Source organism: Aquila chrysaetos, chromosome 6 (assembly GCF_900496995.4).
Source record: "Aquila chrysaetos chrysaetos chromosome 6, bAquChr1.4, whole genome shotgun sequence".
Lineage (NCBI taxonomy): Eukaryota > Metazoa > Chordata > Aves > Accipitriformes > Accipitridae > Aquila > Aquila chrysaetos.
The window spans coordinates 5,443,544-5,459,041 of NC_044009.1; the positions used below are offsets into that span (position 1 = coordinate 5,443,544).

The 15,498-nt window shown below is 46.1% G+C and overlaps 3 protein-coding genes across 3 annotated transcripts in view; 1 reads left to right on the forward strand and 2 right to left on the reverse strand.

The window, feature by feature from the left end:
* Positions 1-616: 616 nt before the first annotated feature.
* On the reverse strand, positions 617-5,055 carry DFFA (DNA fragmentation factor subunit alpha). Its single transcript, XM_030017441.2, has 6 exons — positions 4,798-5,055; positions 4,118-4,279; positions 3,871-4,001; positions 2,870-3,059; positions 2,319-2,473; positions 617-1,582 (listed from the first exon to the last, which is right to left on the reverse strand). Exons 1-6 carry the CDS (start codon positions 5,024-5,026, stop codon positions 1,379-1,381), a joined length of 1,071 nt encoding a protein of 356 aa, XP_029873301.1. The 5' UTR covers positions 5,027-5,055; the 3' UTR covers positions 617-1,378.
* Positions 5,056-5,108: 53 nt separating this feature from the next.
* Positions 5,109-6,254, reverse strand: LOC115342708. Its single transcript, XM_030017442.2, has 2 exons — positions 5,832-6,254; positions 5,109-5,420 (listed from the first exon to the last, which is right to left on the reverse strand). Exons 1-2 carry the CDS (start codon positions 6,252-6,254, stop codon positions 5,109-5,111), a joined length of 735 nt encoding a protein of 244 aa, XP_029873302.1.
* PEX14 (peroxisomal biogenesis factor 14) overlaps positions 6,138-15,498 on the forward strand; it is a 79,544-nt gene continuing 70,183 nt past the window's right edge. Inside the window, exons 1-2 of the mRNA XM_030017440.2 lie at positions 6,138-6,326; positions 13,596-13,643. Coding sequence (XP_029873300.1) covers positions 6,291-6,326; positions 13,596-13,643 — 84 coding nt within the window. The 5' untranslated portion in view covers positions 6,138-6,290. The remainder of the gene's footprint in view (positions 6,327-13,595; positions 13,644-15,498) is intronic.

Below are 15,498 nucleotides of genomic sequence, written 5' to 3' on the forward strand. Positions count from 1 at the left end.
GCAGCAGGAAACCTTTACCCGCCATGGCCTATAATGTTACAAGCCAGAAGTGTATATTGTAAGAAGCAATTATTTGCCCTAGCAAAACAGACTGACCAAAAAGTTGACTGAAAGCTTCTCCCCTAAGTCCAGTCAATTCCCATATGGGTGGCTTCATCTGAAGTATTTTTGCTTTCCTGCTCAAAGGCACTAAACTGTTTAGAGTATTCATGAATCTAACTTCCAGTGTGCCATAATTCAACTGGAATGTCTACATGCAATGCGTTCATCTGAATGCCTGCTGTAGGACTACTCATCAGTTGGCATCCTGTACCATTTAAGGTTATGTTAAATCAGAGGGTTTTGCACGATACTAGAAAACATTTGTACCTACTAAAACTTTCTCTGAAGTTTCAGCTCGCTTTTCAGATTTTTTTCATATACATCTTCTGTTCTCGTAAGAGAAGAACAGATTGTGCCAGGTGAGAATTCTGGTGCAGTGTCACCAGTATGAACATGCATTCTACCTAAATACTTTGGACAGGTTAAATACAGAGTACTTCTGTATTTAATTTCTTCTTCCTCTATCCTTAAGGTAATACTGCACTTACCAGCACATTCAAAACTAATCCAACAGTAAGGTAAAAAGGTTTTAATGATATCAGAAAAAAAGACTTCAACAAATTTAAAAATAAGCCAGTTAATACAAAAGCACCATGATACTACACTAATGATTAGGAGAGTAATACAGACAGGCCGAATACAAGTCTTCTGCCCCACAGCCTTACAAAGCAATTATTTCCATCTTTGCTGTGTTTTATACGTTAGTGCTTACACTGCACCCAAGAGGAGTTCCTTACAGAAAAAGCACAGAAGTTAAAGGACTCTGAATTTACTTTAACTAATGAAATTAGCATGAGAATTCAAGTTCCTAAATTCCAGGCTGGAGCTTAAAGCCAGACAGCAGCTGGCTAACCTCTCTGCCCTGTTCATTAACTGTGCCTCAAACCGTCTTCCAGAGGTCTTCCATCTTTTACATTGAAAATGGTGGGAGGACAAAGTAAGCAAACTGCCTGGAGCTTCAGAAGCCAGATCCATCATTATCAGATGGAAGCTTCTGGCTCCCAACCAGGTATTCAAAGCTGAACCCTTACATGCTGTGTTTAGCAACACCATTGTCCTAGTATTCCGCAGAAAGTCAAAATCCCTTTGGTTACACATGATTTGAATCATCACAGGAGTTTAAGCCTCAGGACAATGTCCAGATTTTAGTTGTCTATAGCCAGACCACAGTATGACCAGCAAACTATGGCTCCCAGGATATATCTTGCTTGTATTGATTCTAATGCAAAAGAAAAACCAAAACAAAACAGAAAAAATTACGAGCAGCACTACAGTCTTATTTTTTGCGTTTTGAACTAGGCCAGTCTCCCCAGGGTAGCGTTTTCTTGCCCTTTGATGTGCTCCTTAGGGAATGCAAAGTCTGCACTTGTTGTAGACGCTTGGAGAGCTCCTGATCACACGCTTGCTGCAGAGCTTCAGCTTTCTGCTTGTCCCATCTCAGAGCCGAGGCCAGGGCTTGTGTGTCTTCTTTCAAGACCAGCTGTAGCAAGAGAGATTTCTCACAGTCTTTTCTACTGATGCTCCTCCACCACTAACCCCTCTGCCCACATTAAGAACAGCAGTAATAAGACACCTGTTTAATACTGGCAATTTGGTATTGAAGAAGTTCCCAGTTTTCATCATCTATCCTGTGGACTAGTGGATTTTCAATATTCTACCAACACTTAGACCTTGAATCTATATTCAGATGTTCAAAGGAACAGAAAGCAGTTAGTTACTTAGTTTCTACAGCAGGGAAAAAGGAGGAGCAAGTTCATAGCATTAGAAAGAACACACTTTATAATGCTTAGTTTACCTAGACTTTCCTTTCCAAGCTATGGGTTTATTTACACTGTTTTCCAAAATAAGGAGGCTTTTATTTTGATTTGGGATGTATAAAGGAAATATAGCTAGATGCATCTGCATACAAAAAAAAGTTGCTGGTGAGACAGCTGAAGCACTGGCTGACTATGTTTTTGGCAGAGATCAAAACCAAAATTATTTTATGGCTTTTCAGAGGACAGACTGGAGTACTTGGAATAGTGTCAACTGGCTACTACAGAGGAGCTCCAAGCAGGGGATAGTGTTACTGAGGAAGAGAAATAGATTAAATCTCACCACTTTGAGACCGAGATATATTGACATTAGAGCCTCCAGAAGCAAGGACACCTTCCCCTATAACCTCTCTCTCCAGAAGGAGAGATTTGCCAGAATATGGTTATATCATTCTCACCCACCTCTAGATCTTGACTGTCCAAGCAGAGCTCTGGAGCAGGTTTCTCTTTCAGAGCAGCAAGGATCTGGTCACTGAGTGCCGTTTTGGGTGAAGTGCCTCTACTGCTGGTGCCTGTGTCAACCACATCCATCTCCTTTCTTGGTACAGTCTCAGATTCTGAAAAGTAGCAGAATCATTATAACCCGTGACAAACACAGGACAGGCAAAGTGGCCTGGACAGCTTTGATGGTTTTGAGATTAATAAAATATGCATTCTATCTAGGTACATCCTCTAACTTAAGGAATCCGTAATGTTAAGGATGACTCCACGATTTAAGCTTTTCTCCCAGTATTCTACTTCCAGGCATTCTGAGAAATGTGATGCAGCAGTGAGAGGACTCCTGCTCTCACCCAGTCAGAGAACTCTTACACTATACCAGCTATTACATCAACCACATTAAGAGCTGCTAAGCAAGTGACTCACTCCAGTCCTTTGCTCTGCCTTATTTATTCCACTCAACTATTCCAGGCATCTCTGAAAAGCTCCTTCTCTAACATCCTAATGCTCCCTACCTGCTACTTTGCTTAAGATACTGTCTTCATTTTTCAAGGCTTCTAGGTAGAGTTCCAGGAGCTGTCTTGACTGGCGTTCTTCTTCTCGTCTGTCCAGCACCTGCTGCAGGGTGTCCTGCAATACTTGGATTTTGGTTTGACTTTGGGCAAGTTCTTCTGCCAGGTCCGAACGTGGTACGTCAATAAGCACCTTAAAACAATGAGAGTGCTCCTGTTACATGGACTGCCTGAGTAACTCATTCCATTACACTGATTACAGTACAAACAGCAAGCCTCCTGCATGACAAAGCCTCCACCTTCATGAAACCCTGCATGTTTCTTGTCATAGCAAGTCAGCCTGGTTATGAGAGGCTGTAGTAGCACTCCACTAGCCAGCACTCTTTACCAGAAGCCACAGGGCATCCAGGAAGGTGTGGAATCACGTGCATTTTTAACAGAAATCCTGACAACTCCTGGCAATCAAAGTACCGCTTCTTAAGAGTGCATGGGAATACACAAAGGAAAGCCAATAGCCTGGCACTTGGGAAGCTGCACGTCGCAGGAGGACAAGAAGAGGCAGTTATCACCATGGCTCACCACATCGGGGGTGTTCAGCAGTCAGATACTCCAATCAATCAGCTCTGGAAACTGACAGCAGTTCTTCAAGCCCCTCTGGAGCAGATCTGGCATGCTGCTCAGCCTTCCCTTTTGGCACATTACACAGGTGTCTGGTTTTGAGGAAGGAGCCCACCTCAGTTGGCATTTGGCCAAATGTTGACTTTTTGCCCTCACGCTGCCAGAATTGGAAAGACAGCCCGTGAGGGACAATCGGTGATTAAGAGCATCCTCCTCAGACACTCGCGAGTGTTTCCCCTCAAGGACAAATTTGACTCTAGCACCGCAGCCAAACAGCAGCAGGTGAACTAAGCTTGAGATCTCGTTTACTTATTCTGTTCTCTGCCATCTACTGAAATAAATGGATGATGGGCAGAGCCAAGGAATTAGAGTTTTCCCCACTGTACCTGAAGGTCTTCTTCAGACATCAAGATAATATTAGACAGGTCATCCTTCAGTTGCCTGGCCAGCTGCTTCCACTTCTCTGTAGCACTGTCCACTTCATCCGCAGACTCCGAGAGCCAGGTTGTTCCACTGTCTGACACAAGAGTCATCAGTTTCATGGGTCATTCCTGATCCACCTGAGAGAGCCTAATTTCACTAGCTGTATTCCAAACCCCCCTCCCCTTCCATGCTCCCTCATCCACAGAGTACCTAAGCTTTTGCTGGACCATTTCTCGTTCTTGGCCAGTGCCACAAACTTGGTATTAGATGGCAAACACAAAAAGTAATCTTCATCATCCACAATGGTGCCATCTTCTGCCAGTACTAAGGTGATGGGCTCCCTGGCCTTGTCAATGGCCAGAATGCCACTAGCTGCAGAACAGAAAAAAATACTTAATGAAATAATAAAAGTGACGTACGCGCTGCCCTTTTACTACACCCACCGCAAGAGACAAGCAACTGTCAGTAATTTAGGCTGGAGACCAGGACCTGTCCCCGCGCAGCTCTGCACATCAGCTCTTTTTTAGCACGTACGAGTTTCCCCTCCAGAAACAAACATCCTCGATGCAAACCTCGGCATGCACACACACAGAAGGCGGCGCGTTTCGGTGAAACTACTTACTTGCAGACCCTTATTCCCACCTCCCTTCGCCTCCCCCCCATCAGGAAGCGTCACCCGGAGACCTGCTCTCCCGCGGTCTAGTTCCACGGCACGGATCGGGCTTCTCCCAAAAACGGCGGGCGGGCACTCCAGGGAGCCAGCCCACGAACCGGCGGCGCACGGCAGCCCACCGGGGACTCCGAGCTTCCCCCCGCCCCGGGCGCCGGCGACACGTACAACCCCGCGGTCCCCGGGCGGTCCCCGTGTCCCCCGTCCTCCTCCTCCTCACCCTTGTCGCGCAGCTCCCGCAGGCAGGAGGCGGCGAGGCCGTGCTGCTCCCGCCCGTCCCTCCGCCGCACCAGGCAGCGCTTCAGCGGAGCCGCCATGGCCGCCGTCCGGCCCCCGGGGCGGGCGCGCTGCTCGCCGGGACGGGCCGCGGGGCGCGCTGGGACGCGGAGTCCGGCGGGTGCCGGCCGGTGGCCGGAGGGGTCTCCGCTCCTCGGTAGCTGTTCTGGCATGCCGGCCTTGGTCAGCCCGGCCGCCGTTTCGCGTTTCGTTACCTCGATGCTTTGCCTCAGAGCTTCTCTGAGCTGCAGGACGCTAGGAAGTACGTCTACAAAACCCCTTCGAGCGGTGGCAGCAACTCAGTGACTTGTAAAGCAAAGCGATAGAAGGAGCGTGCCCAGGTATATTCGAGTAATATGCTCCCTTACAGACAAGCGTGCTGGTTGTGAAATTATAATATAAACAGAAAAAAGCACAGGCATGCAATAACCGCGCCCTGGCGTGTATCCGGGTAGCACCATCGGAGTGGGAACCCCTGTGGCTGCCGGAGCGAAGGGCCTTCCTCATGGGAGCTCCTGCTGAGCCTACAAAGCCAGACCTGTCAGTTATGGTGGTACAAAGCTGGACCTGTCACTGTATGGTGGTACAGAGCCGGACCTGTTAGTTGTGGTGGTACAAAGCCGGACCTGTCAGTTATGGTGGTACAAAGCTGGACCTGTCACTGTATGGTGGTACAGAGCCGGACCTGTTAGTTGTGGTAGTACAAAGCCGGCCCTGTTAGTTATGGTGGTACAAAGCCGGACCTGCCAGCTATGGTGGTACAAAGCTGGACTTCTTAGTTATGGTGGTACAAAGCCAGACCTGTCAGTTATGGTGGTACAAAGCTGGGCCTGTGAGTCTATGGTGGTACAGAGCCAGACCTGTCAGTCTATGGTGGTACAGAGCCAGACCTGTCAGTTATGGTGGTACAAAGCCGGACCTGTCAGTCTATAGTGGTACAAAGCCGGAGCTGTCAGTTATGGTGGTACAAAGCCGGACCTGTTCGTTGGTTATGCCTCTCAGCAGGCTTCTGGGAGCCGTAAAAGTAAAATAGCAATGAATTATATCCATGGTTACAGCCATAGGCAGCGACGCCAAAGCAGCAGTGCACGATGGCCGGGCCGCACTGCCCGGACCGAGGCGGGTTTTGTCAATGGCCCAACTAGCTTTTCCGGGCAAGGAAAGCTTTTCTGTCGGGCAAGGTAGGACACTGCAGCCCACACAGTCTCCGCAGCCCGGCCCCGAGCCGGCCCAACCGCTGGCTCCCGTCCCGGCGGGAGGCCGCAGAGGCCGGAAACTCACGGCAGGAGTGGTTCCCCCGCGGGGGCGCATCGGTGCCGCGGCGTTCGACTCGTTCTGCCTGCAAGCGCGCGCCGGCGAGGCCGCGCGGGGCGCGAGGGAACGGCGGTGAGGGCGTTCCATCGGTTGGGCGGGGATGGATTAGCCGGGCCTGGGAAGATGGCCTCCTCGGAGCAAGCGGAGCAGCCCAGCCAGGTAGACGGGGCCGGCGCTCTGCCCGCTCGGCTCGGGCAGGGGGTGGCAGGGGACGGGCGGGGCGGGGTGGGGCGAGGGCGCCGCCGCCGCCGCCTCCGCGGGGGAGCGGGCGAGGGGAGGGCGCCGCGCCTCTGCTTACCACCCCCTCTCCTCGCCGCCCCCCCCCGTCGCCCCCCCCGTCGCCGCCGCCGCCTCCTCCTCCTCCTCCTCCTCCTCCCGCCGCGGCCGGCGGTGGGGGGCGCGCGCGCGGCGGCGCCGGCCACCACCGCTCCCTTCCCCCCCCCCCCCCCCCCCAACACCACCCCCGGCGCGCGCGGCCTCGCTGCCAACCGCCGCCCGCCCGCTCGCGCGCCGCCTCCGCACCTGTCGTAACGGTCACTGGCGAAAGGGGGGGGGGGGGGGGGGGGTCGCGTCAGCCCCCGCCGCTGTGGGGCCCGTCGCCACCGAAGCCCGGGCGGCCCGGCGAGAGCAGCGGTACCGGAGGGGCGCGGGAGCGCTGACCCCGCGAGGAGGCGGTGGCCGGTGACAGCGGCTCCCTGAGGTGCGCGTTGCCCTCCCGTCCGCCCCCCCCCCCCCCCACGTTTCCCGCCTGCCCCCGGCCGGCCCGGCACGGGAGGAACGGCGAGGGGCTACTGCTGGTGGTGGTGGTGCCTGGGTGAAACCGTGGAGCCTCGTCACGGCCGAGGTGACACTCTGTGCCGGGGAGGGCCAGGACGCCCTGCGTAGCAGTTCGGTGCGTCTGGGGCATCGCTTTCGCCCCCTGTGCCCGGTCGCACCGGTGGAGCTTCGCATCTCGGGGGAGTCGGTTGTGTAGTTTGGCATCCTGCCCTGCGTGGTAGCATGAGCTGATACGGGGCACGCTTCACCAAACAGCCAAATGCAGTTCTGAGTGGAAGGGCTGTTCAGGCCAGGCCCCTAGGCATGTTTTCATGTGAGGGGTCTGTATGTGAAACGCAATAAAGCACTTGAATGGGGCCGGGGGGGGGGGGGGGCACAGCCAGAGAGAAAAGAGGCAATTTATGTGTCGGCTGGCTTTTGAAATGAGGTGAAGTACCAGTTAGACAAAATGTTGTTTCTGCCTTGCAACTGTGACGGAGAAAGGTCCTTGAACCAACAGCATAAAAGGGCAAAGCAATGATAGACGTAGTATAAGCGTTGTCAAAAACTGAATGGGGAGGGTGAAAGAGAAGTGTAAGCTCGCTAGCTCAAGAAACATACTAAAAGATGAAGGTATTTTTAAACTGGCACCTGAAATGAATGGGGGAGCCAGAGGGAAAAATGGAAGTACTATGTAGTTGTATATAGCATAGGTTTCCGGTCACTTGCACTGGCTTGCTCATGATCCAGGGTAACACGTATTTCATTGCAAACTCTACCTACCTCAAATGACCTCCTGGCAGCTCTCTCATCTCACCAGTATCTCAGACAGACTCCCAAGTATGTGATACCAATGGAATTTTGTAAAATCCTTCAGGTGGCTGCAGAGGGCCCTCCTGCAGGAGGCAGATGAAAGGTCTGGCTGTTTCAGCAACGGGGAAGAAAATAGAGCAAAGTCTGCCACCAAACATGCTGTTATGTGCAATCATTCAAATCTATCCACATTTGACTAAATCACTGTGAACCTTGCTGTTGGTCCTTTTATTTTGGACTGAGGAGGCTGAGTTTGTAGGGAACGTTTTTGAACTAAACTGAAATAGAAATAAATTACATAAAATTCATACTCTGACTAACCAGCACAAATCTCCTCCTAGGCTGTGAAAGGCCAAGTTACCAAACTCACGGTAATCTTTCTGGGCAGTTTTGAATTGGCCGTTTCATCAGTCGTAGTTTGAGGTGCAGGCATTACAGTCCATTCCTCGTGCTTCGAGCGAATGCTTTCAGAACGAGGAAACCTGAAACAACCTGCGACTGGTCCATAAGCCACTTGGGCAGTCTACAAGGCCGTTGACTAGAGGTTTCTCAGAAAGAAATCTGGTTAATTGACAGATGTGGTTGCCTGAGAAACATTCATGTTCTCTTGTGCTTGGATATAGTATCCTCTCATTGCACCCCCTTTTTTTTTTTTAACATTTATTTAGTGTGGCTTTACCTCAAAAGAAGGCTTGATGCTTGGAAATGGAAAAGTCTTGCTTTTTAATGGGCCTCGTAAATGTAGCCAGAGCACCCTCTGGGTTTTAAAATTAAGGACATGAAGAAAGTCACTCTGTCGCTGTCTCCATAGTGAAAAATGGGAACGGTAACTCTTGCCTTGTGTGTAACGGGGAGAGTTTTTCAAGCATTGTCTGTAAAGAACGTAGTGGAGTTAATGCTTGTGCTGCTGTCTAAATCAGGAAGAAGCTGAGGTAAGGCAGAATACCCAGGCTGCAAAGTTAACTTTTCATCACAGAGAGACTATTTTGCGTCAGCTCCTCCGAGGAAAGGGGTGGTCTGAAGCCACTGTGGGTGAAAATGGTCAATTAACTGCTCCCCTGCTGGATTCTGTCACATTGTATGCAGAAATGCTGGATTCTCAGGCAATAGCAAATTAGTTGCGCCCCTGTTGGCTCCTGGCCTGTCATGACTTCATTAGTGGCAGAGTTTGTTTAAAGGGCAGCTCTGGTGGTCTGCCTTGCTTCAGGTATGTGAGGTAATGCTCAAGTTCAGCCAGAGGGTAGCCACACTAACATTTACCCCTTCCACGCACACACCAGGAGCAGCCCTGCTTGTGTATTAACTTTCCTCCTTCCCCACATTGTGTGCTTGTGTGGAGACAGAAGGGTTGTTCTGTCTGTCCAAGGCTGTTGGTGCCTGTTGATGACAGATACCCCCATCTTCACCGTCTAGTATGTGTCTTACACTGGCTTCACATTCCTCATCCAGAATGCTAGCTGAGCAGTGTTCAATGCTCTCAAATTCTGTTGTCTTGGATGGGATTTGAGAGACTCTTGCAGCTTTGGCTGGAAAAAGGGGATGTAACTGAAGAATATATAGCACAGTAGATGAATTCTTAAGGAGACAATTTTGGAATAAAACAAAACAATGAAAATACCTTTATTAGTCTAGCAGAATGTAAATGCCACTTCTCTCATGCAACCACTGCAGTTTTGACACTGTTATCAATGCGTGTAAAAAGTTGTCCCCATTGCACACTAAACATTTAGAGAATTTTAAAAAATACTTACTTTCTACTACTGATGATGTTTATTTATTTATTGCCAAGCGTTCAACATAAGGCTATGAGTAGTAGCACTGCTTTGCTTAACATGTTTATGTTTGGGTCCTATCATGTTTTCTATTACAAATCTAGTTAGTTTAGATGCTGAAAAGGGAGTGTCAGATACCTTTTGGCTTATTATCTTTTTTTCTTAGTTTAATTTTCTCATTCTCATGAATTAATATATTGCCTCAAGCGTTGTGGGGAGGGGGGAGTGTTGCAGCTCAAATGAAATCATTTACATATAGAATTATATTCTAAAGGCAATAAACATTTCTACCAGAGATTTTAAAATATATGGGTTTGTTGAGAAATCATGTTCCTTGGGCCTTTAGCAATGTCTTTACTAAAAAATAAACAGAAGAAAAGATCCTGTCTCTCTGCTACTATTCCTTATAGTAAAAGAAATGGAAGAGCAAAATGATGGTATAGCCTGTGAGCAGAAGAACTGATTTCCGATTTTTCTTGGCTGTCAGTATTTCTTTGATGTTGAGTACTTTAGCAGTATATTTGGTGAGCCTTCTTGGCTCAGCCAGCCAGCAGCCCAGTCCTCCGGCATTCCATTTAACTGTAAATCCCAGTGGTGTGAGAGAAATTGAAGTTCTTTAACATTAATTGACAGTAGTGTTGTTGGTTTAGATAAATATGTCTAAATTTTTCCAAGCTGCTTAGTTTGGGACACAGAATGATACCTAATTGTCTGTACAATTACGTGCAGAAGCTGAGAGTCCTGTAGCCCAGAAGTCAATATGTAGCTGGTCTGTGTGAGTCATAAAAGGCTGAAATTGTTAAAGCCAATGGCTGAATTTGACTTCGTACCAAAATGGTAGTGCAGCCATTGGGGTAGGATAGGCAGAGTGGATTCTGTATGTGGGATTCTTTTGTTTGTTTTATAACACTGGAAGGCTCACTATACTAACAACAGACTACATATAAATTTAATGTAAGAGACTGAGAAAGGAGAGATGATACGGTGAACAGAATGCATTGGTGTTCCAACATCTTTTATACTTGGTGATGTTCTTCCATGAGGTTTAGGGGGAAAGCAAGAAGAGTACAAATGCCGAAATCTTACTTGTTTTCTTTCTAAAGCTTCGTTATGCCCACTTTGGATTGAGTCTACCATCCAGCTGCATTTTTTCTTTAGGTAAGGGAGTAGTTAAAGCAAATTTCAAAGGTGTTGAAAGATGCCTGATTTGTTGCTCCAGAGACTTAATTCCCTATTTGCATTGTTAGTCAATATATAGGTAAATTTTCCTCCCCACTTGCCTGTAGCTCTTGACTGTTAAGCCTCTGGATTCTCTGCCTTAGAAGATGGTTTATGGTGAAGATAAGTGGTCTCTGGACTGTTATGACCATTGTTTTCATTAAATACAGGCTATTGAACAGCCGTCACGTGGAAGCGATGGAATCTTTCTTGGCTTGTTTCGGAGCTAACGTGTTCTGGAGGGTTACTATCCCCTATGTTATAAGACTAGTTCCTTGCTGTTACACTGTGTCTTGTACTTGGAAATCTTGCTGGAAGGAAAACGCAGATCTTATTTTAAAATGTTGATAGCTTTGGACAATGCAGTCAAAAGTACCATAAGTTATCTAACTAATCATATATATGTCATTAGGTTATGTACCAGCACATGTCAGAATTTTTGAGTACTTGTCTTCAGGATCAAGACTTACCTGTCAATGTAATAAATGTTTTCTCACAGTAACCTAGGCTTCATTTCCAATCCTTCTTCGGGGAGTTTCCCAGGTTGGCCAAATTTTGTGTGGAGTGACAGTCCATAAATACTAGTGCAGCTCCTTAGGGCAGAACATACAAGCTCTAGTACTTAGTATGCTCTGGGAATTTTCTGAGGATATGAATTCTCTGGTGGTTTCTTTCTTCCTTTGTGACTTTACTGTCTGCACCACACATTCATAGTTTTTTGCTTTTCAACATCAGCTTAAGTAGTTAAAACACTTTGAATTTTCCTTGAAACATGCTACAGAAGAGCAAAATACATACGTTCTCAGAAAATTGAACACAACGCGAGTGGCTTGATGGAATAATTCCATGGAAATAGTAGTTAACAGCTATAGGTACTTTTTTGAAGTATTCAACAGGAATTTTATCCATACTGCTCTTTGTCTGCCTCTTCTTAGCAGTTCTGACTCTGTGCTAACTGAATTTGATGAGAATCTTTTCTTTGACTTCAGTGGGCTATGAATCAGGCCCCAGTATTTTAGAGTATTAGCCGTAATAAGAGACCTGTGTTAGTCCTGGGGTTTGGCTGAAGAAATAAAATAGAGCATATGCACCAAATAAGTTTATCCATAACCTAAACAGGTTCAGTTAACTTATTAATAAACCATGCAAGCCATATTCTTCTGTTGATTCTCATATATATGTTTTCCATATTTTTTGAGGAGTGGATGGATCTCGAGACTATTCATTATTTTGCTTTAATCCAGCTATAAAAAATTTGAAAGCAGATGTACTACGCATATAAAAATGGGAAGCCAGTGACAAGGTTGAAGAGAAAAGTGCCCTTTTCTTGGTATCACATAGCATTGTCTCCACTACAGACAGACCAGGCAGTGTGACTTCCAGTATGGTGTTGAAGCTGATATTTGCAGTGGTTATGTCAAGGGAATTCTTAGTGGCTGAAATTTTTGCAGATATATAGTGGAGTAACAAAAGTGACGATGGCTGCACATGAAGAGCCTAAGGGCCTCTCTAGAGAATCACTGCCTAGCTGTGGGATCTGGCTGGGCCCTGGTGATGATGCTTATGTCTGGAAGCAGCTGAGTTGCAGTATATTTGAGTTTGTGGCACCCTCTTGTGGTAAATAATTATTTTTATCTATTTTTTTGCATATTTTGTAGATGGGGGAAAAAAATATGTGGAGATACTTTGGAAGTGTGGTATATTTCATAAAAGTGATAAATACAATTGGAGGACAAAAAGTCACTTAAGGACCTTTATGCTATCACTTGAAAGTTTTGTCTTTTCCTATACTCAATGAATAGGATCTCTTTTCTTCTAACTGAGCCTCAAAATTTGTCCTCATTACTAATAAAACTGCATTTTTTTACCATTGAGGTAACAGTATGTGTCACCTCTCCTAAGATAAAAAACACCCAGTGAAGGCAATATGGTTTAGACCATCTTAACATCATGTGAATCCCATTTGAAAGTAGATAGTTGGCCAACATAGGTTTATTTTATGGTAAAACTTACATGACTCTGCCTTGGGAGAGAGGGTATATGCTAGTTATACTGAGATCAAACTGCTTTTTTTCGGCAGTGAAGAAAAGGCCAGAGAGTAATTCTGTAAAACATGGGACTATGCTAAAATGCTATGCCTGTTCTTGATGAGTGACTTTTTGTGAGGTTTAGTTAAATCATAGTTGTTTTGAAATCTTGAGAAAAGTAGTGCAGAAAACAAAGGGTGCATTACTGGATCGCGGAAATGGGAGAAGCTTGGTGTCAAGTTTAGTCCTTCTAGTGAGGAGAAAGTGAACCATGGAATCAGAGTGAGGTACTTTTGCATCCACTTCAATACGAGTACTTTGGGCTTCTGCAGCATTTCTTCCCTTCAGTATTGCAGAATTCTTTGCGGATGTCAAGTACTCATCAGGTCCCTTTGAGACAGGCAAGTTATTATCCTCATTTCATATATGATGAAAATGTCCTGTCTTATATCATGCCATGTTGCAACCAAGAGTTTAGCAGAGGGAGTCCCAGTTTCATGCTGTGTTTGTTCACTGCACCATGTATTTCAGAATTTGAGTTAGGGTGAACATTTTGTTCATGACGTCTCTCAGTGGTCTCTCTGGCTCTTAACTGCTGGCTCCCTAAAGCAAGTTCTGCAGGTTCTGTGAATTCTGTTGTCTTAAATGGGGACTGCTGGAACTAATTTTTTTCTGTGATTCTGACCTTTTTGTCTTCAGTCCATCACAGAACTGCTACTGATAGCAGAAACAAGCGTGTTTGCCTAAATCCTGCCCATAGGAAGAGTGGTCTTAACAGACACGTATTTCTAATTGTGTCCATCAGGTGGCAATGTAACCTCACTCTTCTTTTTGCTTTACAGGCTGGCTCCTGCCCTGCAACTGAAAATGCAGTATCTCGGGAGCCACTGGTAAGTTCTTCAAGAAGCAGCGTATAATTTCTTGCTGAGAATATAATATACATGAGTTCTTATCTTTGCTGCATCATTTTGCATCCATTGTTTTGCTTTTCTAAGGAACTGGTGCTTTGTGAAAAAGGTGTAAACTGCCTTATGTTGCCCTGCTGTTGACCTCTGAATTCTGACTTGTAACCATAGCCTCCTGTCTTTCTGGGGTTAGACATGGGTCACCTAGGCCACAGAGTTGTCCTTGAGCACGGACTGCCTGTGCTAAGTGTATGCAATGTATGCTCTTGATCAATGCTTACTTAGTAAAGAGTCTGAAGAAAGACCTGTGCAACATAATTTAAACTGAGATTCTTAGTGCTATTGTCTAATAAAAAAAGCCTCTGCTGCTCAGAGACCTCATTCAAGCTGTCTTTATATTCAGATGCACTCAGAGTGAGCTTAGAAGTGTCTGGCAGCTGGCAGTGCTTGTGATCCAATGTTTTCACTCTAGAAACGTTTTGGAAAGAGCTCTGGGATTTTTTGTGTATGAGGACAACTAAGCAAACCCTGTTTTGTTTTCTTTTTTATGGTGATGCAGAGTGGGAAGTGAGCCACCCCTCTCTGGAGCTGCAGTATATTTTTTTTTTTACAACCTTCTTTTTCTTTTTTTCCCTTCCTCTTCAGCCATCTATAACTCAGTCAAAACCTTGCCAAAATTCTTAGCCTGTGTTATTGTCCTAAACTTATAAATGTCTAATTGAGTTTCTTTTCTGGCTTTCATTTGGTGATCATAGTGAATACAAGCTGTTTGCAGTGAGAAGACTCAAGTACTTTCCATAATGGTGTGGCACTGGCCACATCAAAGTATTTTTGCCTTGTAACTCTTCTCTGGAGAACCCAGGAGATGATTGTTAAAGGAGGGAGATGTGAGTAAAGACTGTGAACTGGGAAGGGTCAGTAAAATGCATCTAATGAAAGGGCTGTTCGTGAATTCTGTTAAGCTCTGCAGTGAAAATCTCTCTAGTCTAGTAACACTGTGACATCCCTTAATTGCATAGAATCTGTATGTGAGATTACCTGAAGTTGTTATTGACACCATGTACTTTGTGATGGATTTGGTGGTTTGGTTTTCTTGGTGTTGCGTTTCCCCTCACCCCCCACCTTAGGAAGGTCATAGCAGGCGGCAGATCATCACAGCCTGTGCTGGTCAACAGCTTGTTCTCTTTCTCAAGGCAGATTCTAACATTACCTTTGATTTAATTAATTTCTTACTGTATATGCAACTGAATAATTGCTCAGAGGAAGCACATAGCAGTTGTGTATCTTTCTGTATAGGTGTATTTTCCTACCACATAAAAATATTTATATGTTTAAAGAACTCCCAACATAAACTTTACTCTCACAATGGTGAGTCTTGCATGTGGGCTAATTAGAGCCCTTTGAAAGGTGGAGGTTTTCTCCTTATTTTTTCATTAATTTTTTTTTTTTATATTAAACTCTCACAGTCTTTGTCACGTTTGCTTAGGAGTCATTATTGCTTCCAGCTGAGTATCTGTAGAAGCCTTATTAAATGAGCAGTTCAGTTCTGTGAGCCAGATGACCTAACTTCCACCACACTACTGTGGCTTCTCTGTAGCCAGGATCGTGCATGCTGCCTTCTAATGCATGCAGTAGATCTCAGTCCATAAAGCAGACTTGTAGGCACACGGCACCATGTCACAAAAATGTTTACGGAAACACCAGAACAAACTGTGGCATGAATCCAACAAATGGTTCTGTATGGGAAAGTCATGTTCTCGGGCATATCGTTGCTGACTTCAAATCTGGTGTTAAGCTGTTGAAGAAGACCTACAGAATCCAGAGGAGGGAGAAAAGACTC

What these genes read in the sequence shown, in the direction of transcription:
- DFFA (XM_030017441.2), bottom strand. Translation starts at nt 5,026, where the DNA reads ATGCCAGAACAGCTACCGAGGAGCGGAGACCCCTCCGGCCACCGGCCG. An exon ending in ATGGTCCAGCAAAAGCTTAG is followed by an intron (nt 4,002 to 4,117) that starts GTACTCTGTGGA and finishes CTCTTGTGTCAG; the next exon opens with ACAGTGGAACAACCTGGCTC. An exon ending in TATCTTAAGCAAAGTAGCAG is followed by an intron (nt 2,474 to 2,869) that starts GTAGGGAGCATT and finishes GCTACTTTTCAG; the next exon opens with AATCTGAGACTGTACCAAGA.
- LOC115342708 (XM_030017442.2), bottom strand. Translation starts at nt 6,254, where the DNA reads ATGGAACGCCCTCACCGCCGTTCCCTCGCGCCCCGCGCGGCCTCGCCG. An exon ending in GAGGCATAACCAACGAACAG is followed by an intron (nt 5,421 to 5,831) that starts GTCCGGCTTTGT and finishes ATACAGTGACAG; the next exon opens with GTCCAGCTTTGTACCACCAT.